This window comes from Calonectris borealis, chromosome 6 (genome assembly GCF_964195595.1).
Source record: "Calonectris borealis chromosome 6, bCalBor7.hap1.2, whole genome shotgun sequence".
Taxonomy (NCBI): Eukaryota; Metazoa; Chordata; class Aves; order Procellariiformes; family Procellariidae; genus Calonectris; species Calonectris borealis.
Genome location: NC_134317.1, coordinates 18,544,750 through 18,572,524, shown reverse-complemented (window position 1 = coordinate 18,572,524; position 27,775 = coordinate 18,544,750). Strand labels below are relative to the sequence as shown.

Genomic DNA, 27,775 nt, shown 5'->3' with positions numbered 1-27,775 from the left:
CCGCTCCCAAGTGGATGGGGAGCTGGGCAAGCACTCTGGGCTTGGGGGTTACCAAAATGGGTCCAGGTGACCGCCGGCGGGGGAGTCCCACTGATCATGCAGTCGAAACGCGCCGTCCGCCCTTCCACCACGTCCACATCCTCCAGCTTGCGGGTGAAGAGCGGCTGCACGGAGGGCTGCACCGTCAGCCGGGCGCTGCAGGTCAGCTCATCTGTAAGGAGAGCGGGTAGGGGTGAGCCCTGCACGGCATGCGTGTGTGCAGGGCAGGAGGCAGCCTGCAACCCCCCCAGCTGCAGTCCCAGCAGTGAACGTGGTGGTAGCTGAACGTACCCCACGCCCAGCGGGGGCTAAGCCCAGGTGTGCTGGGTGCCAGGCTCTGACCCTGCATGGGGCACAGGGGATGCAAGTGGGTGCAAGGTCCCCGTGCCCAGGGCTGGGGCTCTGCTGGCAGCAGGGTGCCTCTTTCCTCCCCTCACAGCAGTACCGATGCCAGCAGCACGGTGGGGCGGGAGGATGCCCTGTCCTCCCCATAGGGCAGGGGGTCACAGCTGGCCAAGCCCCCTGGGGACGGGGCGGTGATGCTGAAGCAGGCAGCGCCAGCACATGCAGCACCCAGGGGCAGATGCTCCAGATGAGGGGCTTTGCACCAGGGACCACTTTGCAATGATGGTGTCATTGCCCACCCTGGGCAGGGATTGACACCATGCTCAGGCACAGCCTCACCTCCCTGCACCCAAAACTGCTGCTACCCTCAAATCCCCGCAGGCATACAGCCTCCTCCATGGAGGGATGCACGGGCACCAGCCGAAGGGTGCTGGGAATGCCGCTGCCCCCTGCACCCACCGCAGCCTGGGTTACTGCCAAGGGGGTGCCCAAGTGGGCTGGGAAAGGGACCCTTGTCCCTGCCCCGCTGCGGGGGACAGAGGCTGTGTGCAGCATGCACAGGCACAGAGGGGAGTTGGAGGCATGGGTCAGAGGCCGGGTCCTGCTGCTCTTCCTCAGCTGCCACCAGTGATGGCTCGGTGGGAGAGGGTGGGTGGCCCTGACCCCCTGCCCGTTGCCCCTGCCACGTCCCAGGCCAGCAGAGACAGGTCGGTACTGGAACCGGGTCCCCGGAGGCTCTGGAGCCAGGGGACAGGGACAGCTGGGCTCCAGGGCTCCATCCAGCCGGCGCAGCCATGGTGCAAATGCATGTCCCCACGTTTCTGAGAGCTGCATGCATGCCGGAGGTGGGGTGAGTGGGGTGGGACGGGGCTGCAGGGCTCAGAGTGCTGGAGCCCGAGGACTGATGCACACTAGGTTTCCCAACTGGGGAAAGCTCCCCAGCTCCTGGGGCAGCAACCACTCCCTGGCCCCCTGGCCCCCACCTCCAGCACTTACAGCTACATCCCGGGGGGACCAGAGCCCCGAACCCAGGGACACGGGGGGCTGTCAACCCCTAGCACCCCCTTTGGGCCAAGCCCCGAGCAAGACCCCCCCGGGGAGCTGCGTGACCGCCGCTTACCTTTGGCGGTGCTGAGCTTGCAGGTGTAGATCCCGCTGTCGTCCTCATGCACGGAGGTGAGCAGCAGCTTGCACTTGCGCCCATCAAAATGCATCTTGCATTTGAGCAGGGCGGGCTGGAGCAGCCGGCCCCGGGACAGCCAGTCCACGTCCATGTCTGGCGGGCCAGCCACCAGGCACTCAAAGAGCGCCAGGTCCCCCGCCCCGACCACCACGTCCTGCAGGGGAACCACGATGGCCAGGGACTGGCACTCGGGGCGAGCTGCCCGGGAAGGGGGGAGAGAGAGAGAGAAAGAGAGACGCGTCTCAGCAACTGAAAAGCAACCATGAGAGGTGGCGGGGATGGAGGGGGGGAACGTGCGGGACAGGAGGGACATGCGGGGAGGGGGCCCAGTGCGGCGGGCAGGGAGTGCAGCGGGGAAGGGCGAGGGGGGGCGAGATGTGGAAAGCGGAGCTGAGCTGGGTAGGGGGCCGGGGGTGAGGGGAGGTGTCCGTGCCAGGAACACACCACACAGCGCTTTACCAAACAGATTTTATTAGAGCTACAAAAAAAAAGGGTCACGGCCTCGCAGCCCGTCCCCCCGCCAAGGCCCCTCCCCGGGAAGAAGAGACCCGGAGCCAGGGGGGTGCTCCGGGCAGACCCCGAGCCCTGGGGCTGCGAGGGACTTCTTGCGGTGGCCAGGCCAGTGCCTGGATGGCTGCCGCGAAGCCAAAGGGGACGATGCTCTCCCTCCCCGCTGCAGCTGGGGCAAGGTGCTCCCCCGCGAGGGTCCCCGGGGTCTCCTGTCCCCCACACCCCGAGGTGACCGTTGCAGAGCTGCCACCGCGCCGCAGCCCCTTCCCTACAGCCCCGGATGGCACAGAGGCGACCGTGGGCTCAGCTCCCTGCTCCCCTTCCCTGGGCGGCAAGGAGAGGAGCGGCAGGACACGCAGACAGGGACAAACGGACGGAGCAAGAGACAAGACAGCATCATACGGCCGCCCTGGCCCAGCTGAGGGGGTGCCTGGTGCTCCCCCACCGCTCCCCCCCACCCCGCCTCGGTTGTGCCTCCCCCGGCCATCCAGCGAGCCCCTGCCCGCAGTCGAGGGCCCGCGCGTCCCCGCGGTGCATCCAGGACGAGGCGGCGGATGGAGCAGAAGGTAATAACACAAGGTGAGGTCCACTGCCTAAGAGGTGTCCAACTAAGAGCCCCGCGGCCGCGGCTCTCAGAGATGCACCCCCTTATCGTACTCCCCCTGCGTACAGACAAAAACCGCAGTCAGCAAGCAGAAGGGTTAGTGCAGCAGCGACGGGGCCGACACGCACGCACGCACACACCAGCGCCGGCACGAGGGGTGCGAGCACATGCCAAGGCGCGGAGCTGCCCGCCGAGCCCCCCGAGAGGAGCCGGGGCTTGGGCTGTCGCCCCCGCAGCCCCACTCCTGCTGGCCGTGGGGCACGGGGCTGGCTCCCGCTCCCACCCCCGTGCCGCCGCGCTTTGCCGGAGGTTGGGAGCGGGGTGCCGGCAGGGTATAAGCAGTGCAGCCAAGGCCAGGGCGGGATGGGTGCAGCCCCTGGGGGCTCAGGCAGCTGTCAGCGGGGAGGGCTGGGGGGAGCAGGGCACACACAGCAAAGGGCAAGAGGAGGGAGGCAGCATCACTCGTCCCCGCAGGCTCCTTCCCTGACCTCGGGGAATGCCGGGCAGAGCCTGGCTATCAGTCCCGAGCCCCCCTCCCATTTGCACACACATATTGGGGTCCTAGGAGGACCGCAGCAGGGCTGGGGAGGGATGGCAAGGGAAAGGGGCTGGACAGCCCAGTCCCACGCATATGGGCTGTTGCTAGAAACGGGCAGGGGGGGACCTCTCCAAGCTACCCTGTGCCTGGCATGCAGCTTGCAGGCTGCCTGGGGCAGGGAGGGAGGGAGCTGTCAGCATGGCAGGGCAGGGGGACATGTCCCCTGCAGGGCCACCAAGGGGAAGAGTCCTCCTTGCACAGCCAGGGGCAGCACCCGGCCCCAGCAGATTCTGCGTCAGGCTGGCAGGGGCCCTGACACAGCTGGGCAGTGGGACCCAGGGCCATGGGGCCGCACATCTGGACAGGGCAGCAGGGCAGCCTGCCTGCTGCTGCAGGGCCAGCCTCTGCGGGCAGCCCCAGGCACGCAGCTCCACTTTCCTGCTCCCGGCTTGCGCCCACCTGCGCTGTGGCAGGGAAGAGCAGGCTGGCTCGTCCCCTTCTGCCGCAGCACCGCCAAGGGGGACTCTGCAGTGGCCCCTTCCCCACACAGTTCATGCAGGGCTCTGGAGCCAGCTGGCCCCTCAGTGCTGGGGGGAACACGCTCGGAGACCTTTACCTCTGACCTCCAGCTTGGCCTCGCACTGCTTGGTGCCGTACTCATTGACGGCCTTGCAGGTGTAGAAGCCGGTGTCGGTGCGCTCCGCCGCCAGGATGTGCAGCGTGAAGAGCCCCCGCGCCCCCTCTGCCTCTTCCACGTGGTGCCGGCGGCCATACTTCACCGGCTGCCGGTTCCTCAGCCTGCTCGGGACACGGGCAGAGCGGCATGGTCACACCTGGCCCTGCATGCCCAGCCTGGCTGTCCCTAAAAGACCCCTCTTCTCCACCCCCAATACCCTGCTCAGGACCAGAGCTCCAGGCTGGCCATCCCCAAATGGGGAGGTCACTGTGCCTGTCCACTCCTTCCCTGCCCAGCTCTGACCCAGCGAGCATCGGGACTCACCAGTAAATGATGGGCTTGGGCTCCCCACGGACGCGGACGCTCATGCTGACATCCTGCCCTTCCAGCACCGACTGGTCTGACAGGGACACCTGGGGAAGAAGGGGTCAGAGAGCAGCAAGCACCCGCCTGCACCCAGGGCCATGCATCCCCACCACTGCACACAGGGCTATGTGTCCCCACCACAACAGCAGCCCTGGAGTACCAGGGGAGCTGGTGGCGTGGAGGCTGCCCAGGTGCCAGGAGCACCCCAGATCAGGGGGTAGGAAGGCCTGACCCAGCACCTCCTGGCACTGGGGACCACAGGGCTGCGGTCACAGGGCACTGCTCCCCCTCTGCCAGGTCCCGGGGGGGTTGTCGGCTCACCTCAAAGGTGGGTGCAGCCTTGAAGGTGACCTCTGGGGAGCTGTGGGCAGCCCCATGCTCGGCTCTTGGCTGTAGCTTCATGGCCGGTCGGTGCTGGGGGGTTCCGGACTCGGGGAACTCTTCCAGAGGGCTCAGGTACTCCTCATCCGAGGTGATGGGGCTGGCCTGGCCGAGAGGGGGTGCCAGGTTCCCATGCCGCTCCACGGTGGGGGCTAGCACAAGAGAGGCTGGATAAGGAGCTGCCAGAGCCAGGCAGGTGGGTCAGGGCACCCCTCCCCACCACCCTGCACCCCAGAGTGCCCGGGGACACCCATCCCACGGCACATCCCAGTTCGGCAGCAGCCAGCAGCGAAGGGGTGCGGGGCCGCGCAGGGGGAGGGGTGAGAAGCACTCCACGGGACGATAAGGGGACGCGATATCCCGCAAGGCGACAGCAGGGCTCAAGTGGCTCTTACGCAGCAGCCCGCGCTCCCATCCTTAAGCCGCCCGGATTCCCGGGATGGCTGTCCCTGCCCCGAGCCGGCGAGGGCTGAAGGTGACATTGGCAGCTGCGCTCCCCCAGCAGCCCGCCCGGCCGCCTGCCCGCTCCCCGGGGGGCCGGGCCTGCCTGCGTGGGGAGCCCACCCGGGGCCGGGGACCCGCGGGGTGCGGGATGCATGCGGGGGCCGGGGGTGGGTGGTGCGTGGTGGGGAGCAGTGAGCGGCGCGGGGTGCTGGCAGAGCCCGGGCTCCGCGCTGGGGGTGCTGGCCCCCCTCCAGCCCGGCTGCCGGAGCGGCCTCACCCCCCCTCCCCTTACCGGAGGGAGGCGGGCGGGCTGCCCGGTGCAGGGCGAGGGCTGTGCCCCCCCGCGCCCCCGCGGGCCGCCCCAGGGCAGAGAGCTGGGGGGCCTGACCCCCGGCTCCCTCCCGCCCGCCCTCCCGCATCCCCCCACCGCCCCCTGCACTCACCGGGGGGCGCGGCCCCGGCAGCCCCCGCCCCGAGCCGAGCCGCGCCGCGCCGGGCCGGGCCGGGCCGGGCCGGGCCGGGCCGCACCGCCGAGCCGCCGCTGCCGCTGCCGGGACCGGTGCGGCGGTGCCGGGCGCGCCTCCAGCCCGCAGCGCCGCCGGCCCGCTCAGCCCTCCCCGCCCCGGCGCCGCCCGGCCCCCGGGGCTGGGCCAGCAGCGCGGGGGAGGGCCCGCCGCGGGGCCGGGGGCTGCCGGGCCCCTGCCCGGCCCCCCGCCGCCGTGCCCCCGGCTGGCCCTGCCCGGCCGCTGCTGCCCCTGGGCGTACAGCCCCGCCGCACCACGGAGCGGGTGGTGTTTTGGGTGCTTCCAGCCCCCAGGGCAGCTTTGAGCCTCTGCACACTCCCCAGGGACACTCTCGGGATGGGGAACGCCTTGGGGCTGCGGCAGGCTGGGCATCCCCACGGCCAGCGGGGTGGAGGGCAGGCTGGGTACCCCCCGGCTAGCAGCTTGGTGGGCGGGCCGGGTATCCCCACCGCTAATAGCTTTTGTGGGGCAGTGGTATCCCCACGACTAGCAGGTTAGAGGGCAGGCAGGGGTATCCCCATGGTTTGCAGGCTGGAGGCAGGGTACCCCCCGGGTTTGCGGGTTGAGGGCAGTGTGGGGTATCCCCATGGCTAGCAGGGCGCAGGGCAGGTGTGGGGGAGGCCGGACACTGGGCTGCTTGCTGGGTGCCGGGGGATGCTCGCAGCCCGACCTCGCATCCCCCCACGGCAGGATCCCTCCGTGCTTGCCGGGAGCACGTCAGCTGCTTTGGTTCAGACAGAGCCTTGTAGGGTAAGGAAGCCGGTTTCTTCCCAGTGACAGCAGCGGCCGAGCTGGCAGCCAGCCTGCCGCGGCGCCCGCCCTCCCACCGCCGGCCGCGCTCCCGCCGCCCGGCCGCCGGCACTCACCGGGCCGCACGCTGAGGATGGCACTGCAGCAGGTCGCCCCCACCTCGTTGGCCGCGGTGACGGTGTAGAGGCCAGCGTCGGCTACCCGGGCGCTCCTGACCAGCAGGGTATGACGCTCGCCCTCCGCCTTGATGGGCCGCGTCGTGCTGCTCCGCAGCGGGACCCCGTCCTTCCTCCAGGACACTGCCGGCAGAGGCGAGGGTCACTCGTGGGCAGGAGAGCCCAAGCTCCCCCGGGGGTCTGTGCAGGGTCCCAGTGAGGCCAGGCGCTCCCCTGCCTGGCCTGGAGACCCCTTTGCCATGGGGAGCAGCCCCGGGTTTCTGCTGCCCCTGATAGACAGAGCGGGGCTGGCCCGACTGATTCCTGGCATCCTCCTGCCCTCCAGTGGAGGCTGGAGGAGGGAATCAAGGCCGCTTCGCTTCTGCCCGGCTCTGTCGCCTGGTACGGGCTCTGGCTGCCCAGCTGCCCCTTCCCACCTCCTGGCTACAGCATGCCCGGAGCCCGTCAGCCCTGAGCCGGGCACCAGGGCTCTGCCCCCGGGCAACCACCCGAGCTGTCCCAACAGTAGCCCAGAGCATCACCCGTCCCTGCCCACGCACTGCTCAGCGGCCCTTCTCCCGCTCCCTCAACAGCCCAGCCCAAGCGCAGGGGAACAGCAGACACCTTGCCCGCACTCTGCCCGCCGCACCCTGCCCTGGCAGGCGATGCCCAAGCACTTCACTCCTGCCTGGGGGGAGGCAGCGCGAAAGGGGTGCTCCCAGGGTGGGCACATCACTTCCCTGAGACACCGAGCTCGGGGCTGCATGTCCCACTCCGCACAGCTCAGGTGGCCCCAAGGGACGGCTCAGTGGGTGTGACGTGGACATGCAGAGAGCCCCTCTGCCACGCTCGCACCCCCAACCCCCCAGCCCTGCGGTCGCTCACCTTCTGGCTGGGGGTTGGCCGTGACAATGCACTTGAGCAGCACCTCCGCCCCCACGGCCACTGCCGTGTCCTGGATGGGGATCTCAAAGATGGGGGCTTCCAGGGGGTCTTCACCCGCTGAGACGTAGGAGTCGTCGGAGGACTCTGGACAGGGAGAGACGGGCCCCGTGGCTGTCAGCGGGGTGGACCAAACAGGTCCTGTGCCGTGTGGGCTGCATGCAGGCAGAGCAAGAGCCTGGCAACCCTCTGCCCATCCCAGCCACCATGTGCCCCACACCTTCGCTGGGGCATTAGCAGGTCCCCAGGCCGTGCAATGGAGGAAAGGCCCACATCAGGGGCCACCATGGCACAGTGTCTGCAGCGGGGTGAGACAGGGGACCATGGGGCAGGGAGCATACAGCCTGCTGTACACCCCGTACAGCACAAGGGATGAGGCAACAGCAGGCTGTGGAAGGAGGAGGATTGTACAGCCCACCGCAGCCCCCACTCCAAGCTCCCCCCAGCACCCACTGGGGTGCTGGCTGCTCTGCCCCGCCACATCAGCATCAGCCTCCCAGCTCCCTCCCCTCCCATGGCCCCAGGACATGGGCAAAGGTCCTGGGACTGCGCCAGGAGCCTCAGGCACATGTGCCTGGCACTGCTCCGGCCAGAGCAGAGCCTGGAAGGAGCTCCCGGCCAGGGTGCAGTCTGGTCTCACCCCTGCGTGCTGCGGTGGGCAGGGCACCTCTCCCCCAGCCAAGCCACCGCAGCATCCCCTGGGGATGCTTGGGCTGCACGCCCTGCCTGGAGCACTGAGCATTGGCCAGCCGGGACAAGCTGCAATGGGTGCCCTGTGCCCCGGGGGGCTGGACAAGCCCCGGGCTGGGTGCCAGAGGTCAGCACCCTGCGTCCTTCCCATTCCAGGCAGGAGGGACGGAGACGTCAGCAAGAGTCATGGCCTCAAGGCCCAGCAAAGCGGTACCCAGGCTGGTCTGTCTTATGGCACTGGATGGTGCCAACATCCCTAAGCTCCAGAGCCGTGTCCCCCCGCCCTACCCCCGGTGCTCTCTGGCACAGCCTGGGCTCCCCACACCTCCCAGGGGCAGGCTGGGGGTCCCCCATCCCACTCAGGGGCTGGCTGGCCAGGTCTGTGCCTGCAGGAGGGCAGAAAGCCATGCCCCTACCTAGCTCCGGAGAGGTGGGCCTGGCTCGGCGCCCCTTCCCCTTGCTCCGCATGCTTCTGCCTTCTTGAGCCGTCCGGCCACTTTCTTTCTTCTCTGGCACTTTCGTCTGCCTTCTCTCCACCTCCCTGCCCATGCCGTGCTGCCCTGCCCAGCTCCTCTCCAGGCGAGCCTCCTGCTCCATCCCTGGCTTTGCCCAGGGCAGGAACCGCACCTCCACGGGCGCCTCCGGCCGCCGGTACAGCCCGTGGGGCACGGCCAACCGGGCGGCCAGGGCTTCGCTCACTGCCCCGGGGGCATGGGCTCCACCGGCAGGGCCCCCGTCCGGGCACAGGCTGCCTTCGGCGGGACCCGCCTGCAAAAGGGCCGTCCGCCCCTGCGGGGTGGCCTGCGCTAATGGCCACTGCTCCTTCTTCTTCACTTCCCCAGTGCCTTCTTGCTGCGGACCCTTCCTGGCACCCGCATCCTCCGCCTCGGTGGGCTGACCGGCCGCCACTCCGCCCCGCGCTGGGGCTTTCTTCCCGCGCTGCCCCCCCGGCTCCAGCTCCCCGTCGGGTCCCACCAGCGCCACGCTGGAAAGCGCCAGGTGCTGGATGACGTGCGTGCTCTCCGCCGGCGGGAAAGTCTTTGGCGGCAGCACCTTACGCCCGCCAGCGCCCTGTGAGGAGGGGGTGCGGGGGGCACGGGGGGCAGTGGGCTCTCCGGCCGCTGGGGGTGAGGGTGTCGGGGGCAGCCCAGCTTTGCACAGCTCCTGGGAGCGCCGCAGCTGCTGCTTGGAGACCGTCCGCTTGATGCGGGTCAGCTCCTCTGCAAACTTGTGCTCGATGGCGTAGACACGGCCGGCGAACTTGCCCCGCTCGTCGAAGGATGCGGCTTTCTGCCGGAAGGCCAAACGCCGGCACGCCGCCGTGCCACCCGGCTCCCAGCGGCCGCCTTCCCGCACGTCCTCCCGCGAGCCGCACAGCGTGCCGGCACGGCGAGAGCCAGAGCCGGGTTGGTCGAAGGAGCGCGTCTTGCGCAAGGGCAGGCAGGGTTGTGCGGGGAAGGGGCTGTCCGCCTGCTCCAGGCTCCTCCGCCGCTCCTCGAAGTACTGCAGCCTCTCGAAGATCTTGGAGCCGGCGCGCACCAGCTTGGGGGATGCCCGGACGGAGACGCGGCCAGAGGCGTCGCTCATGGGTGTCTGGGGACGGGACTCTTGCGTGCTGCCCTGCGAGTATCCCGAGGACTTGGGCTTCTTGATCTTCTCCTCGTACTCCTCGGGGACAGTGTCCTGGTACTCAGCCGGTACTGAGGACTTCTTGCGGGGGGTCACGGGCGTGAAGGAGGGGACGCCAGGGCCACGGGCGGCAGGCTGGGACACGGCGCCGGCGGATGGCGGCAGGCACGGGCCGGGGCGGGGAGACGGCGATCGGAGGATGGGTGGCTTGGCAGTCAGCGGCAGGGCAGCAGGGGACCTTGGGGGCTCGGCACCGGGCTTTGGAGAGACAGGGCCGCTGTGGGGGTCATCTCTCCGGTAGCCCCCCTGGGGGATGCTGCTGCAAGGGGAGAGACAGAGAAGCGCAGTTCAGAGCCCGCCTTACCGCCTGGCTGCGCCCCTGCTCCCAGCCCACACCACGGTGCCCAATGGGGCACGGCAAGGGGGGCAGGCGGCCAGGGAAGCCCCGGGACCGGGGAGCGTCGAGGGGCCCCAGTGAGTGAATCTGGCCACACAGAGACCACCAGGAGCCGGCTGGGTTGAATGAGAGTCCTGGGCTGCTGTGACACAGCAGTGTCCCCTTGCCCAGGGGCACCTGTGTGGGACAGCTGGGATACCCAACGAGTCCCCTCCCCAGGGCCGCCATGCAGACAGGACTGGGGGCCAGGGAGTGCCCCAGTTTGCCGGGGTGTCCTGGCATGCCAGGGCAGCGTGGCACAGGCCAGCTCTTCCACAAGGCAGAGGGGGTCCCCGAGGCTACAAGCCCCAACCCCTGCGCACATGCTGCTGCAGGCGTGTCCCCCCGCCCCGCTGCCCCCGCGGGGGCTCGGTGTTCATGGTGCAGAAATCATAAGGTGGAGATGAGCTTCTGGTGGAACAAGCAGCCTTGAACAAAAAAAGGGGTGGGATGGAGGTCGAAGAAGCAGGCCTGCGAGGATGGGAACTGAAGGCAGCAGGGAGGGATGGGGGCTCTGAGCACGTCAGCAGGTCCTGGAGAGGCAGCATGTCCCTGGCCCCCGCTGCCACCCCTGTGCAATGGGGACTGCAGGTGGCAGAGACTTGCCAGCAGGTGTCCCAAGCTGCCACGCACCCCCAGGTCCCCACACCCTGGACTCTACAGAGCCCCCACGGCTGGGTGAGACAGAGGGACACCCACGGCACAGCCTGCGGGCGGGATGCTGCAGCTCATGCAGCGGCGCAGCGGTTATCCCAAGCCCCAACCTGGTCACAGCAGAAAGGGACCCCACTCCATGACCCCCCCACCACCCCAAGGCCTGTACCCCCCTGGCTCAGGTCGCTCCCACCTTCTCACCGGGAACAGGCTGCCTACTGCTCAGAGCCCCCGTTCCTCATCCGGGCATGGTGAAGGCAAAGAAAGCCCAGGCGGAGGGGAGGAGATGGCTGCGGGGGTTGGAAGGAGATGGCCCCAGCGCGATGTCCCCTCCGTGCGCTTCTCCCGGCTACTTACACGTGGAGCGAGAGCGCCCGTCCTCGGTACAGGCTGAAGGCGCTGCCGTACGGGTCGCTGGCCACTGAAAGGCTATCCTCCGACCCCCAGCTCGTGCCCACCAGATTAGCCCGTGATGCCCGCACCAGCGGCTCCACGCCCAGGTGCCGGACCTCGGCGCCACGCGGGGCCGGCGTGTTTGCTTGCCTTGGGGTTCCCTGCGGCTGCTGCCAGGCAGCGGGGCGGAGGTAGGGTCCCCGTGCGGGGAGGCTGGCATCCGTCTCCTTCTCCACCACGGTCTGCTGGCTGCCCGACCAGCTGGAGCGCTCCTCCGCCTGCGATAGGGCCAGCACCGAGGTCGGCGTTGTGTTCATGGAGGCGTCCACGAGGGTGTCGGACCCACCTGGAAGGAGAGGGGTGAGCGACACCGCGTGCCCGCGGGGATGAGCCCAGCGCCCTGTTCAGAAAGGGCTGAGCTGCCATGGGGTGTCCCGGGGCGTCCCAAGTAGGCTGCCCCAAGCCCTCTTCGCTTTGCATAGGTGGGCCACAGCTCCCCTCCCATAGAGACCCCCAAAACTGGGCCAGCAGAGCCCTTGCGAGGAATGCAAGTGCCAGGGCTCAGTGCCAGCCGGGTGCCCCCTTGCTCACCCGTGGGGGTGCTGAAGGCCGTCTCATCCTGGAGCTCACTGCGCTGCGTCACCTGGGGGTCGCTGGGCTCATCCTCGCCCGTCTCCGAGTCTGGGGAGGGAGGGGGAGAGCAAGGGGTGAGGGGACACGGGGACAGCAGGCCAGGCTGGCACTGCCCCTTGCAGATCCACTGGCTCCAGGGGCAGGAGAGCAGTGCCCGGGCAGCTCCGGGAGGAGGCAGCGCCAGGGCGGGGGGCATGACCGTGACCTGCAGGGACAAGCTGCCAGCAGGGAAAGGCAGGACCAGGGCGGGAAAGTCCATCAGGGCAAGGGCAGGGCAGTGCAGGGCAGGCAAAGCGGACAGGAGCAGCGTTAGATGATGGGAGGAAAGGAGACCGTGCCGGTGGTGGGAATGCGGCTGGCGGAGGCGGCGTGGGGATGGGGAGGCAGGGCAGGGGGATAGAGACAGCGATGGAGCAGGGCCCACTCTGGGTACGGGGCTGGCATCGGGCCGGGGTCTTCCTACCGTAGCTTTGTTTCCTGCAGGAGCGGAAAACTTCGCTTCCATAGGGGCAGCAAGAGAGAGAGAGACATCAACACCCGGTTATCGGCCCGGCCTGCGGAGACGCGGGGGGCAGCGGGGAGGGACCTTGTCCCCCAGCATCTCCCCGTGCTGCCATGGGGCAGGGATCTGCCAGGGCAGCGCCTGGGCGGGCCATGCCAACTCAGAGAACCTGGCACCCTGTGCTGGGCTTCGGGTCCGGGGATGGGGCCAGGACTGAGCATTTGCCCATCTCAGGATCCCACGAGGAGCACCCCATGCCCTGCCCGGCCCCAGGGGGCATGGAAACAGGTCTGGCTCCCCCAGACTTCCCCACCACGTCTCCACTCTGCACCCCTGTTCACCGCATGCCACTCTGGCGCTGCTCACAGACCCTCCTCACACACAGACCCTTCTCGCACACACACCATCCCGCCTGCGCAGCGCACGGCACCATCCCCTCCCCGTGCCACGGCCACATCCTGCCCGGCAGGACAGCCACCTTCTGTCCCCGGAGCTGCTGGAGCTGCCCCATGGGCTGGCCTCGCTGCCGCAGCACCTGCACATCCCCGCGCTCTGCAGGGCACTGCAGTTTGGGGCTGGACCCGCCAGTCCGCACCCCAGCTGGGCGCTCCTGGGGGTGCTGGGGCATGCAGAGATGTGTCTCCCTGTGCAAGCACCCTCCCTCTGGCACATACACGTGCATCCCCTACCCCACCAGGGGCAAGTGCTGCACGATACGGCCATGCCCCACAGCACGGCCCCGGTTGACAAAGCAGGGATGCTCGGGGTAGGGTATCAGTGAGAGCCTCCCCACGGGCAGGATGCAGCCAGGCCAGATCAGTGCCACCCTAATGTCCTGTCCCAGGAAAGCCGACGCCGTGCACCCAGGGAGGGCCAGCCTTTCCTCCCGGCCGCTGCCCGAGCCCACGCAAGCTGCCGCAACAGACCCCTGTGGCAAGGGATGAGTCCCCTGCCCCACCACCACTTCCCTCCACTGCACTGCCACGGCACGGTGGGGGGCCACGCTGCTCCCCCCCACTCCAAGCTGCCCCTCCACAGCCTGTCACACTGCCAGCTGCCCTGTGCACTGCCACCGCACCAGGCTCCCCAGCCCAGCCATGATAGCCCAGCAGCCCCTGACGAACCGGAGCTGCAGGGCCAGGAGCAGCCTGGCTTCGGGGGGGGACACCAGGAGCCCCCAGCTGACGGGGACCCTGTTTCGGGGCTGGCGAGCTGCAGCCCATCCCTGCCCAGCCTCTGCTCGCTGCCCCCCTGCGGCATGGCGGTGGGGCCGGACCCCATCCCAGCGCACTCAGGGTGTCGGGGCAGCTGGGTCCTGGTAACTCAACGCACCATGCGTGAAGCGCCCGAAGCGCCGCGAATGGCCGGTCTTCTGCAAAGGAAAAGAGAAGAGAGTGTTACCCACAGCACGGTGCCATGCACCTGCTCACGCACACGCTGGCACGGCACGCCCGCACGCGCACACCCTGTCATGGCACATGCGGCACCGCTCACACCCACAATCGCTCACACACACGCTGGCACAGCACACGTGGTGCCGCTCACACCTTCCCGCTGGCAAGGCACACCCGGCACCGCTCACACACACACTCACACCGCCAACCCCCCCGGCAGCACGCCCACGGGGCGCACGCCCACAGGACACACACCCCCACGCTTGCAGCTGTGGACGGGTGTAGGTGGACACGCGTAGCGCGTGCCCAGACGTGCACACACACGATATCACGCACCTGCATGTGCACGCACGCGCACACACGCACACACACATATCCCTTGGTGACGGCACTGTGCACCCCAGCCCTGTGCCGCTGCCCGTGCCCAGGGGGTGACACCATGCACCCCAGCCCTGCGCCACGGCCCGTGCCTGGGGAGCAACAGCCCTGGGCAGTGCAGCTGCTCCAGCACCGCTGCCTGCAGCCAGCACCGCCTGCAGCAAGGTCTTTGCCCGGGCGGGTGCCCAAATGCTCTGCAGCCCCTTCGAAGCCACCGCCCGCGCCAGCGTGGGGACCGGGCCAGCAAAGCGTCTTCCAGGCGCTGGTCCAGACACCGCCACGGGCACCGGCCCAGCGCAGGGACAGCATCCCCCATCCCTGGCGGAGGCCGTGCCAGCTGCAAGAGAGGCTGCCTGGCACAAGCGGCATGGGACCGTCCTGTCTGCGCGGGGCCGGAGGCGTGGGAGCCACGCTCGCCCGCGCCGTCTGGGCAGGCAGGCGGGACCCGAGCACGGGGCAGAGGCGCCGGGAGCTCCCTGCCAGCTCGGCTGCCCTCTGCGCCGCAGCCGGGGGCCAGGCACCCGCTTGCCAAGGGAGAGACCGGGCGACCCGGCTGCCAGGCCTGGCGTGCACTGACATCGTCTCCCAGGGAAGCAGAGGGATGGGGTGATCTCCAAGGCAGGCAGGAGCGGGGATGCGGCATGCAGACAGGCAGGGTTGGGCTGCCAGGACTGAGCATCCTCCCCAGCCAGTCTGGGTGACGGGGTCTCCCCAGGACACTGACACCCTGTCTCCCCAGGACACTAACATGGAGCTCAGGGCCGGACACCCAGCTTTCTTGAAGCCCTTTGCTCTGCCAGCCCCTCCTGTCTCCCCACAGCTCCCAGGCAGGGTCATGGACAGACGGCCCCCAGGGACAGTCAGCCCCCGGGGACAGCCAGCCAAGCATGGCCAGCAGTTAGCTGCCCTTGGAAGGGCAGCAGGCTTATTTTGCACTCCCCAAAGCTGCTGCCTCTGCAGCAGCAGCCCCTGCTCGTGGGCAGTGCTTGGGGGCTCCCACCAGCCCCCTGCCTGCATGCAGCGCTGGCCAGAGGGCAGCGGCTGCACGAGAGACATTTGTATTCAGGCTGAGCCAGGCTTCACCTCCCCTCCTCGGCTGACTGTGCTGGTTCTGGCTGGCAGCCCGTCTTCCAGGCCAGGAAAGATAGATGAGTGATTAACTGCACCATCGGCGGATAATTCCCCCATTAAAAAATGAAAATGCAATTGAGTGCCATTATCGGGTGCTCTTGTGGCTTCCCCAGGGACTGGCGCCATCAGCTCCCCATCAAATCTGGTGACTGCCCCCAGCGGGCCTGGGCTGGCTCCATCGCCCAGAGCTATGGGGTGGCTGAGCTTCCTCCCCTCTGCCCCGCAACAGGTCCCTGCGGGATTGGGGCACCCCGCAGCCCTGACCCCCCTCGGGCGCAGCACCCACCCACAGCTCGGCAGGGAGCGAGTGCTGGGTGGTGCAGGGTCACCCCTGAGCAAGGAGGTGGAAAGGGGGCAGGAGCAGCTCGGGGCTCGCTGCGGGGCTGGGGTCTGGGCAAAGGGGCCAGCTGGAGAGTGGGGGGGGTGCTCCCTGCCTGGGATTTCATTTGCACCCTAGGAAAAGGGGTGGGGGAGCCCCAGGAACCCCCTGTGTGCTCACCCAGCCCGGGGTGGGCAGAAGGGCTGGCTGGGATCAGCACCCGGCTTCAGCCCTGCCCCACGAGGCAGTCGGGTGAGACCTGGCGCTGCCTTCTTCCCCCGTGCCAGGCACAGACCCCCCCTGCCCAGGCTGGGGTCCTGCCCTGGCCCTGGCACAGGGCATCCCTAGCCATGACCAAGGGGCCAAGGGGAGTCAGGGGGAAGAAGGGGCTCCTGGGACCTTGGAGGACAGCCCGTGCAGCCTGCTACCGCTCGGCATGTGGAGCCCAGCAGCATATGGCACTGGTGCCACTGGTGCAAGACAGGCAGACAGGGAGCAGGATCAGGGTGAGATGGGGAGGCAGTGGGTGGCTTGCCTGGTGCGGAGGGACAGCCGCTGTGGGTGTCCCCATACCCCCCATGCTCAGCCAGTGGAGCAGGACCATGCCCCACCACACAGGCAAGCCCCTGGGCTTGCTTCCCCCAAGGGCAGACGGGGCAGCCAGGCAGTGCCATCCACCCTGCCCCGGAGGGACCCCCCCACCTGGCTCCCAGCACCCCTGGGGACCTGTGTCCACCAGCACATCCCGCACCCCTGGGAAGGGGCTGTGGGCGACAGCCCCTCCCCAGCACCTGCTGGGCCACCAGGCAGGGTGAGAGCGGGGAGGCTACGCGCCCGCGCTGGGTGGAGCAGCAGGGTAGGCTTGTGTGCCCCGGGGGAGCTGGGGGGCTTTCTGGAAGGATGCCCCCCATCCTCCCCTCCAGCCCTTGCCGAGGCCAAGTGACGTCCTTGTTCCTTGCTCGGCGGCGGAGCGTGCGGTGGGGCCCGCGGAGGAGCCTTGCCTGTGCCAGGCATGCTCCTGACGCGGAGGGGATGACGCATGCAAAGCCTCGTCTCCAGCTCCGTGACCACCGGCAGCGGGGCTGGGGGGAGCCATGAAGCAGCCTCCATTTGCTGCCCCGGCTCCGGAGGGGAGAAGGTGGTGTGGGGGGATGCCCCCGGCGGGGGTGCCAGCCCCGTTGCTGGCACAGGCGGTGCTGAGCACCTGCCCTCTGCCGCTCCTGCCCGGCTGGCGAGGACAGGCAGGCAGCTGGCGGCTCTGCAAGCGGGGCTGGAGCCGGCGATGGGCGAAGCCCCGGGTGGCACGGCAGGGCCGGAGAGACATCCCCATCCCCGTCCCCCTCCCGATGCGCTCCCGCTCCCCGGCACTGCCTCCTCCTCCCGGCACCCGCCGGCGCGGCAGCCCGGAGCCCTTACCTGGAAACGCTTCTTCACCCAGATCTTCTTCATGCTTCTGCAGAGCCCCGCTGGCCCGGTCACACCGGCTCAGGCCCGGCAGGACGCCAGCCCGCTCCCGGCGGGGTCCCCTCTGTCAGCACGCCGGGGGGACGAGAGATGCTCCGAGCATCCTCCACCGCCGGCAGCCGGGGACGGCGGAGGGAGAGGAAGGGGCTCGCCAGGTTGGGCTCTCGGGAGGGCTGGAGCTGTGAGCATGAAGCATCACTGGAGTGCTCCTCCCTCCATCCTTCCCCCGCCTGCCTCCGCCTCCGCCTCCCCGCCAGCCCTGGCACACAGTGACAGCGGCGGGGGACAGGCATGGCACAGGTGGCGGGGGCGAGGGCAGCCGCGGGTGGGCACACGTCCTCTCCCCCACTGGCTTTGGCTCCACGGCACCCAGGGGTCCGAGCCCCCTGCCCAGCAATGCGGCTGTACCACTGTCCCCATCCCTTGTCCATCCTGCCCCACCGCCCGGGGCACGGGCTGCTCTTCTCTCCCGTGCGCAGCACCATGGGGCACAGCCCACCACCGTGGCTCCCACATGCACCCCGACGGGGACAAGAATAACACACCACACCACACCAGTGCTGCCCGCGACTGCCTTCCATGCACTGTCCCCAAAGTGCCCCCAAACAGCTCCACTGCCACAGCTGCCACGACCCTGCACACAGCAGCACAGCCGCAGTGTGCCATGGCACTGCCTAGCCAAGATCCAGGCTCACCAGCACTCTGCCGGCCTCCGCTCAGTCCCCCACATCCTCCAGCCATCGGCGATGCAGAAAGGTCCCCTTACCAAGACATGGGTGTGTGTCCCAGCACTGCTGACCCGCCTGCACACGAACGAGAGCTAACATGGGCACAGTCCTTCACAGCAACCCCCCTGGCCCGGCACTGCCCTCACCACGGCATAAGCCCCCCTTGCAAACCACACAGCCTCCCCTTGCAAACCACACAGCCTCCAGCTCCAGCACCCAGTGCCCTGAGGCAGACCTTGCACCCTGCCCCTGGGTGCCTCAGGACCCACGCGGGGTGGCAGGGCTGGACTGCTCAGCCCTGGGCAAGCTTGACCCGGGGAGGTAGGCCATTGTCCTCATCCATGTTGCATGACATACATGAGACCTCCCCTCGTGCTGGGGTGAGGACCCCAGCTCAGGGCAGGACTGTGATGTGGCTGTGATGGGGCTCCCAGGTGAGGGTGGTCAGGGCCATTAGGACCTATTAGTTCTCCCAGGGTGCTGGCACAGCCCCGGCACGCCTCCCCCAGCCGAGCGTCCCCAGCGCTGCCGGCCTGTCCCTGTTCCCTGGGTGATGCTGCAAATAAGGCGGAGGGGCAGTCCCAGCCCCACAGTCTCAGCAGGGCTTTTCCTGCCTACCATGCCCCCCACAGCTCTCGGTGCCCTCCATCACCAGCTCACCAAGCTGTTGAGCCCCGCAGCACCCATCGGCCCCCTTTCCAGGCTCCTGGAGAGGCTGCCAAGGTGCCAGCCCCACCGGCTGTCTGCACTGCCCCCTCCCACTGCAGAGCACCCGTGGGGATGCTGCTGGAGGCCTCCCCACCCAGCGTTTGTCCCCATGCTGCTCACCTGTCCCCTGGGGAGCTGGCTGCCGCACGCGGGGCTGCACACAGGCATCACGCTCCCCACGATGCTTGGCAGCTCCGGCAGCTTTTCTCTGCTTCCCCTCCCAGCCCATGACTCCCAACGTGAGGTTTTTCATGGCTCCATAATAACTTGCAAATTACTCAGTACAAAAGGAGCTGTTTATACAACATTTCTGACAGTCCCACAATTGGCGTGATGCTGTGGGGTTTCCGTGGAGACCCCGCACGTCAGGCAAGTCCCACGAATGCCAGAGCTGGCACTAAGGGAATCTCCTGTCAGAGCCAGAGGACTCTGCTGGGCACCCCAGCCCTGGGTGGGACAGAGATGGGTACCCCTGAGCCAGGGCTGAGTAAAGGGCTGGGCTGTGGGGCTCATGTCTGCCACGGTCCCTGCACCCCAGGTCTCCCTGCCAGGTGCTCCCACCCAGGCTGTGCATGCCTGTGGTCCTGCCACAGGCCTGCACAGCCTGTGCCTCTTTTTCACACTCAAGTGGGATAAAAGCCTGGTCAGGGATGCTGGGAAGAAGCACCGAGGCTTGAGCTTGGCACATGGTGCTGCCACCACAGCACCTGCAGGGACAGCCCCAGGGCTGGCCCCAGGGAGGGACCACATGTTCCCAGCCAAAACGCAGTCTTCTGCTGCCCGACCGCAACATCTGCTGCCCCATCAGCCACGGCTCCCGGCTGGCTGGGCACACAGCCCTTCCCTGCAACTGTGGCTCTGCCGTTCAGCCATTCCTCAGCAAAAGCCCCAGGAGTGGTTCTGGGCTGCCCCAGAGATCCGGCACCCCTGGGAGCAGCTGGGTCATCTCCGAGGGGCTGCACCTGCTGCGGGGCCCGAAAGTCCTTTCCAAAGGCAGCAGCACCTGCAAATCCCCCCGCAAGGGCAAAGCCGGAGTCCCTGCAGAAGGTGTCTGGTGGGAGGTGACGGCAGCCTGCACCCAGGGCAGCTCCTCTGCCCTGCCCTAGCCTGGGGGCAGCCCTGGCACTGCCCTGCTCCTCTGCAGGACAGGGACACGGGGCAGGGGACAGGGCCAGAGTGGCCGTGGCATGAACAAGGGGCAGAGCCGGAGCAGGTGGCCCTGTTGCCACCCAGCTCCAGCTTCGCCTGCTGGACACACACGGGTCCCGAGCAGAGCAAATAGAAAACGCTTGCTCAAAATGCAGCATTAATTACACTGCTCAGAGAGCCGCGGCTCCCACACCTTGCTGAGCCTCCCCGGCAGCTCCGCACGGATCCTGCCCCTGCACCGCAGCACCGGCCGGGCACCGGCCGCCCGGCCCCGGCCATCAGCCCCTTTGTCTCGGTGCTTGAATTATTGATGGTGGCGGGTGCGTGCAGCCGTCTCGTGTAGGAGGAGGTCTGGGCATGAATCTTTCATGTGTTTGTGCCTCCCGGAGCTGCTGGGGATGGTCTGCGGGAGGTGAGGATGTGCTGGGAGCCTGGGGAGGTGGGGACCGTCCCCAGCCCTGTCCCCAGGGGGAAATAAATGCAGCGGGATGGCCCTCATCATGGGGCAGGGCAGCACTGCAGCAGCTTTCTGGCCCTGGGGAAGAGCAATGCTCTGCTGGAACCTCTCTCTGGGGGGGTAGGGACACCCCGGGTGCCCTCCCCAGCATCCCCTCCCCTTGCCACCACTAGAAGGATGCCCGAACACGTGGGGCCTGCTGCAGGGAGAGGACAGGGGGACGCAGGACAGCAACATGACCTTGGGTCCGGGTGCCTGGGCACGGAGCTGGATGGCAGGAGGCATTTTGTCCCTGCCCTTCCAGCCCTGCTCCCGGCATCCCCCCTACCTGGGGCTGAGGGGCTGCGAGCAGAGGGCAGGGGGGGAAGCAGGCAAGAGTGCAGGCAGCAGGGTAGAAGCAGCTAGCCCCTGCCCAGTGCCAGCGTGCCAGGGCACAAGCCAGCAACCTGGTGTCAGGAGGCAGGAGGGGCACAGGGAGCGCTGGGCAGCCCCGGCAGGAGGAAGAGGCCATCACCCCGTCACGCAGTCCCGAGCGGCGGTGCTATATTTACCCGCCCGCAGGCCCGGGTCTCGGCCTCTCGCCTGTAACACAAGCCCTGCAGCCCGCCAGAATCCAAGGGGACGGCACATTCCTCAGCAAAAATAACCCCCCAGCAGCGGGCGAGAGGGCAGGGGTGGAGGTGACTGACTGGACAGCTGCACCCGCCGCTCTGCTTGCCGCGGAGCAGCCCTCCTGGTCCGCAGCACCCCGGGACGGGGACCCGGTATGTGTGGCCACCGCGCCAGCCCCCTGCCCAGGTGGCTGGGGGCAGAGCTGGGAGCCTGGGGTCTCCGGCAGCTGCCTGTGGGCTGGCCCCAGTGCCACCCCCGGGGCCAGGGAACGGGCGAAGCCCCAGGGAGCGTGGCTGTGCTTGGGGACTGGTGGCTGCACAGCTAGCCCACTCGCCAGCCCTGCTGGCTGCGGGCATCCTGCGGGCCAGGTCCAGCCCCGTCCCCCCTGCGCTGCCCAGCCCCGGGGACCTGTCCCTGTGCCAGCTGAGGTGCACCCGGGGTGGCACCGGCCAAGCAGCTCCCCAGAGGCAGCCCCTGTGCTGGCACAGCCAGGCATGGTGCCAACCCCACAGTGGGGCACGGCAGCCTGGGCTGGAGCCTTGCTGCATCCTGGGCTCCTCCGAGATGCTGCTGTGCCCTGGGGCTGGAGGGGCAGCCAGGGACAGCAAGAAGAAACTGAGGCAGCCCAGAGAGTCCCACAGGAGGAAGGAGATGGCAAAGGGAGGCTTTAGGTCCCGTTCAGTCCCTGAGCAGGGCTGGAAGAGGCTCTGGAGGGAAGGGGCAATTAGCATTAAACATGGGCACGGCGCTGCAAAGTGAGGGACTAAAATTAGGCACTGAGATAAATGGCCGGAGGTGCTGAGCCACCAGGGACACTGTCAGCGCAGCCATCCCCACCGGGGTGCCATTGCCATCGCTGCACACCACCAGCCACAAAAGCATGCCCACACTGCCCCGCTGTAACTCAGGGCTGGACGGGAAGGGGCTGTGCAGGGCCGCCGTGCACAGGCAGCTCCTGCCCCCTTCCCTGCCCCCAAATCCAGGCGGGTGCAGGCTGTTCCCTGGGCAGAGGAAAGGTTCCAAGGCGGTTTGATTGCTGAGTGCAGGTGGAGGCGAGCGGAGCAAGACCCTGCGCTGGGAGCCCAAGACGGACACATCCAACCTTGAAACAAGAGGCAGCCTCGGCAGGGAGGATCAGGCAGTGCTGGCACGGCAAGGGAGGGCTGGGCTCTAAAAGGAGATTAGCTCTGGTTCTTAAGAGGTGATTTAATCCAGTTTGCAGGGAAAAATTCAGGAGATGCAGCTGAGAGGTGATACAGGCTTTAGCGAGCCTGGGGGCAATGGAGCCATGGTGGGGACCAGGGCTAGCTTGGAAGGGCCTGGAGGGTCCCTGGACGGACGTGGGAAGCCCCTGGACCAGCCTGGTGCTGGTGTGAGAAGGGCCAACGCACCCCACCTGCACCCATGGAGCCGGGGCACGAGGGAGAACCTGCAGCAGGAGAGGGGCAGAGCGGTGGGACATGGTGGGGACAGTGTGACACGGCAGGGATGATGTGCCCCCAGGAGCCCCTGCACTCAGCTGCCCGGCCAGCCCCACACGTGCGCTCCCCATGCTGGGCACTGACGCACTCGAGGGACCTGGGAGAAGAGCAAGAGAAAATCATTAGTGGGGTGGAGCGACAGATTCAGGGCAAGGGATTAGAGGAGCTAAATCAGGCTCGTGCGAGCAAGGGGGAATGCTGAGCTGGTGCAGGAGGAGCTGCCGGGGCCGAGCGCAGAGCTGGGCAGCACGGACCCCCCCCACCCCACCTCAGTGACCTGAGCCACCTTGGGGAGAGCCGATGCTGCAGAGAGCTGCAGCCTGGCCCGCGCACCGGGGAGAGAAGGTGGAGGACCAGACTCTGTGCCCACCGGAGACCACGACCCGGCAGAGGCAAATGGAGCAATGGCACCCCAATACCTCCAGGGTATTGTGGAGGCTCATACTCCAGCCCAGAGAAAGACCTCATCCTGCCCAGGGACGTTGCACACACACCCCTTGCCCCATAACTGGCCGATGACGCGGCTCACAGGGCCCCCCAGGGAACAAGGATGGGGTGTCCCTGCCTGGCACAGGGAAGGCGCAGCCATCAGTGGAACTTCCACGGGCCCCGGAAAGCTGGAGCTCAGCGGGGAGCGTGGGGAGCCCCTGAGCAGCCAGGTCCTCCATGCTGGAGGCCGGTGAGCCACGGCACACATCCTGGCAGGGTGTCAGGGCAGGCGGGTGCAGAGCGGTGGCACGGCTCCTCCATTTCACACGATGACCCGTCTCACCGCTCGGCTGCCGGCATGGAGAAAATGGTCTCAGGGGAACAACACGCTGCCAGCACCCTGCAACGGTGCCAGGTGATAGGGCTGAACCCCCCCCACATCCCATCACCTCCGCACCAGCACCCCTCTCCAGCACCCAGCAGGACATGGTGCTCCCTGGGCACTGCTGCGGCACACCGGGGAGACCGTTCTGCCCCAGGGCACGGGCAAAGCCGCGCTGGGGGCTGCCGCACTCCTCGCCCAGCCCCGTGCCCCAGAGCTGTGTGGGTCCAGAGGCTGGCTTTTAGGGCGGCTGTTTGCTTGATGGCGGTGCACCCATGGCCAAGCGCCCGCCGGGAAGAGCGCCCAGGGCAGGGTGACATTCACCCTGCGCGTTAGGCAATCCTGGCTGCTCCGTCCCTCCCTCAGCTGCTCCAGAAAGGCGGCGGCGAGGGCCGGCGGCTGGGAATCGGGAGCAGGGACGAGTGCGTCAGCACAACGGGAACGGGCACCTGGGGAAATCAGGCGGTGCCGCGCCCTGGACAGAGGCAGGGGGGCCCGAGCCGGCGGTGCCATGGAGCTGCACACCGGAGTGTGAGAACAGAGTGACCCCCCCTCAGCCCCCCCGGGACAGGCTGCTCCCACCCCGTGGGGCAGTGCACATCCCCCGCTCTCTGCACACACAGCGCCACGCGTCCGACTGCACAGTGCCACGGTCCCCAAAGGTGTGATGCTCAGTGACCCCGCGCAGACCCACTGCAGGGCAGGACCCCTCCTGCACACTTCTCTGCTCCCCCTCTCCCCCCACCAGGCCCATGAGCAGCACGGACGCCTTCCTCCACCCCCCAAACACCACTCCTCCGGCCTCCTGGCTCACACAGATCAAATCCTCCTCTTCCTCCATTGCTCCCCCTCAGCACTGCGAAGGCTCCTCCACTGCCACCCAATCCCCCCCTCACGGTGCAGCATCTCCAGCACGCTTCCTTGCTGCAAAGCCCCGGGTACAGCTCCTTCCCTGGAGCCTCGGGGCTCAGCACCACCTCCCTCACGGGGCTCAGCACCACCTCCCTCGCTCCCTGCCCTCTTGACCCCACACAGACGGCACAGCTCACGTCTCAGAGCAGTGCCACCAGCCAGCACTACACGCTCCCCGACACCCAGGTTTGCAATGCCCCAGGGAGGTGGCATCCATCCTGGGGCAGAGGAAACTGAGCCCCAAATCTGCCTGGCCCCTGTGCAGGATGAGGCCCACCCATGCAAGGCCCCACAGCAGTCCCATGCACTCCCTGTGCACCAGAGGAGCATGCCCGGCTGCAGCACCCAGGGGTGATGAGCCCAGGAGCTGCCATAGGGCTCTAAGCAGCCAAAAGCTGGCTCCACCCTTGCTAATTAACATCAGGCCCCGCCCACTGCAGGGCATAGGCTCCACCCACCTGACAGCCCCGCCTCCTGCAGTGTTAGGCTCCTGCTCCCCAGTTCTCCCAGTGCAGCCCCAGTGCCTGGTACAGCTGTGATGGTGATGCCATGGGCAGCTCTGCTCGTGGGCAGCTGGCTCATGGGGGTGGCTTGTGCGGGGGCATCGGCGGGTATCAGGGACCATGTCGGTGGCTGCGGAGGGTGGCACCACCAGTGCTGTGCACCCGAGCCGCATCTCTCTCTCTCCTCCTGCCCTGAGCAGGCTTGGCATCACATGCTCCCAACACCTCCATGCCCAGCCCTGGCACGCTGCCTGGCCTGGCAGTGGGTACTGCAGCCACATGCTCGCTCCAGGCCAAAGGGCCGCCCTGGTGCTGCCGGCACCAGGCACCCCAGCCTGCAGCAGGGCAGGCACAGCAAAGCCCAGCCCTGGCTGGCCCCGGGCATGCACTGCGGCGGGAGCCCGCAAAGCACCGCTGCCACCCTTGCCAAACCTGTGCCCACAGCTGTGCCAGCACAGCCGTGTCAGCAGCCACACCACCCTTACCTTCCATGTCAATGATGGCCAGTACGGCGCTGGTCATGGCCTCTCCCCGCTCGTTCTCGGCGATGCAGGTGTACACGCCGGCGTCCTCCTTCTTGCTGTCCCGGATCCAGAGGGTGCCGTACTCCTCCCCGTGTGGGGCCAGCAGCTCCTCATTTCGGTACCAGCGAAGGCTGGGCTGGGGGTTGCCCACTGCCACCACCCGCAGCCGAATGTCGCAGCCAGTGCCGATCGCCGCATTCTTCAGCTTCCGTGCAAAAAACGGTGCTGCCGGGCGAGCCGGGCCCTCCTCGGGTGCCCCCGGCTCTGCCGTGACCTTGGCACGCTTCGGGGGGATGCCGGGGCTCGGCGGGGCTGCCCGGGGCTCCCCACTGGCCCTACTCGTGCCGCCACGTCCCTGTGCTCGGTGCATGGTCTGCAGCTCCACCACCCACACCCGCGACCCCCGCCGCCCTGAGCCAGCAGCACTGTGCCCCTCTTCTCCCCCTGCCTGCAGCCTGGGGGTGCTGGGTGCCTGCCAGGGGTGCTGGGGCAGCGGCGGCCCCCCGGTCCAGGTGCCGTCCGGTTCGGTGCCTCCCCCCCGCCGGCTGCAGCCCCGAAGGTCGCAGTGCTGTGGGCAAGCGAGGGGCTATTTTTAGGTGGGGGCTCGGGTTGCTGCTCACCAAGCCGCCACTCACCGAGCACCCGGTGCAGTGCGGCACCCACACCCCATGCTCCGCTGCGACCCCGAGCCTCCCCAGCGCCTCGGCACCTGCTCCTCCGCCGGCCTGGGTGCGAATCCCGTGGGTGCCGGCCGCTTGCTGAGCCGTCCCGGCACTGGGGCCGTGGCGTCCCCCCCCTCGCCCGTCCCGTCCCGCGCGGCCCCCGGCGAGCTGCGCTGCCTCTGCCCCCTCTCCTGAAGTGGCAGCTGCCTCTGATATGTCACATTCCTTGGCCGAGCTCCCCCTCTCCGCGCCCGCCGCCCCGGCCCTGCAGCCCAGCTCCACTTGCAAAGATAGAAAGGGGCCAGCGCCTTTCCATATTAGCAGTGAGGCTCGGGGGGGACCCAGCCTTCCTCCCCCCCTTCCCCTTCTCCGGCGGTGTCACCGGATCGGGACAGAGAGACCCTGGTGGCATGTGGAGGGAAAGGACACCATCATGCTTCCTGCAACGCGAGACCCCAGGCAGGAGCCAGCCCCGCAGGGCCCCTTTGCCCCACCCCCAGCAGGCAGCGCAGGGGGGGATTCCTGCATCCCTGCTCGCCCCAAATCCACCCTGCCAGGAGGTGCAAACACAACAAAACCCCATTTCCCTCACCGAGCCCCTGCCTCGCTGCCCTGGGTAGTGTGGGTCCTGGCCAGCGCCCCATTCAAGCCCTGCTTGCAGCAGCAGCACCCCGCTATTTGGGTTCGGGGTGCCCCATGAGAACTCCCACATGCTGCGCTCCAGGCAGCGAGCGACCAGGGACTGCCTGTGCCGCGTGCTGCCTCGCCACCCCCGGGCAAGGCAGGGCTTCCCCGGCTCCCGGCGCGATGGCACACATCTCGGCACCTGGCCCCGGCCGCCCTCGCCGGGGGCTGTAAATCTGGGCGAGCAGGACGCGAGCGGCAGGGCACGCTGCTTCCCAGCTGCAGACCAGCCCCGCCGGCTCTGGCCCAAGGGTGCCGGCATCAGTGGAGCATCACCGGCGAGGAGAAGATCCCAGGATCCCCCCGGCTTGGGCGGCTGGGGCACGCCGGAGCGGGATGCCCTGCTAGACCCGCAGCCCTGCTGCAGAGCAGCTGAGCAAGCCCCAGGGTCTCTGGGGGCTGAAGAAGCCTGCGAGAGGCTCGGGGGGCTCTTCCCTGCCTGCGCTGCCCTGCGGGCAAAGGGCTGCTCTGTCCCCTGCCTGTCCTCCCAGGCCCAGGGGCAGGGCCAGGCAGGGAGGGAGGTGTCGTCCCTCCCCAGGGCAGCCCTGGGGACCGTCCTCGATGTCACAGGGCCACCTGCTGGAGACAGCCCTTGAGATCCGACACCCCCCCCAGCCCCTGGCCAGCCCCGTAGACAAAACTGGGGTTCACCACGCTGGCCTCTCCATCAGGGACCCCCAGCCCCATCCCCACTGCTGGCGGCAGCACCTGCCTTGTCCCTAAAACCCTCCAACGCCTGCCAGGGCAGAGCAACCCTGAATCTCTCTCCCCTGGGATGCTCGACCCTGGGTTCCCCTGCTGCATCCCCCATCACTGGGGCAATGAGCCGAAGCCAGGACCCCCACACCCCGACCACGGGGAGGGGGGCACATGTGTTGGGGGGGTGAGGGCATAAGGGGCAGGTTCAGGGTGGAGGTTGAGCCTGGGGTGAGGGCAGGTGTGGGGTGGTGGGACTGATGCCGGCAGGGTGCCAGGGAGGAGGTAGATTTGGGATGAAGGGGGCTCTGTTTGCAGGTCGGTGGCAATGGCAGGTGGCTTGGAGAGGTCCCAGGCAGGTGTGGGTGTGGGGCTAGCCCGGGTGAGGGCAGAAACGGGGCGGCTGTGGGGCTGAGAGCCACTGGGCCATGGTGTGAGGCCCTGGGTGTATGGGGGGACAGGGGACAGTCACCCTCGAAACCTGCTCAGGGCTCGGCTGCCACTGCCCCCTGTCCCAGCAGGGCTCCCCCACTCAGTGCAACTGGGAAATCCACCATCATAGGCAGCAAAACGCTTGGGGACACCTTCAGTGTGAGGGACACACGCGTTTTGGGGGGATCAGCAGCCTAGGGAAGAGATGGTTCAGGGGGATGCTGGCCCCCCATCCACTCCAGCCCAGCCCCAGGGGCCCATGCGATGCTGCCCCAGGTGCCGCCTCCCCACCACCCCATCCCATCCTTGCCCCAGAGATACGCCAGGAGGAAGGGG

At 68.2% G+C, this 27,775-nt stretch overlaps 1 protein-coding gene across 1 annotated transcript in view; it reads right to left on the bottom strand.

Annotated features, from left to right (window-relative positions):
• The window catches only part of SPEG (striated muscle enriched protein kinase), a 39,987-nt gene extending 14,652 nt beyond the window's left edge, over positions 1–25,335 (bottom strand). The window contains exons 1-11 of the mRNA XM_075153941.1: positions 24,927–25,335; positions 11,851–11,940; positions 11,224–11,605; positions 8,564–10,095; positions 7,401–7,544; positions 6,477–6,659; positions 4,583–4,794; positions 4,220–4,308; positions 3,836–4,017; positions 1,505–1,765; positions 53–211 (exon numbers count right to left, since the gene is read on the bottom strand). Coding sequence (XP_075010042.1) covers positions 53–211; positions 1,505–1,765; positions 3,836–4,017; positions 4,220–4,308; positions 4,583–4,794; positions 6,477–6,659; positions 7,401–7,544; positions 8,564–10,095; positions 11,224–11,605; positions 11,851–11,940; positions 24,927–25,335 — 3,643 coding nt within the window. The remainder of the gene's footprint in view (positions 1–52; positions 212–1,504; positions 1,766–3,835; positions 4,018–4,219; positions 4,309–4,582; positions 4,795–6,476; positions 6,660–7,400; positions 7,545–8,563; positions 10,096–11,223; positions 11,606–11,850; positions 11,941–24,926) is intronic.
• Positions 25,336–27,775: the final 2,440 nt, after the last annotated feature.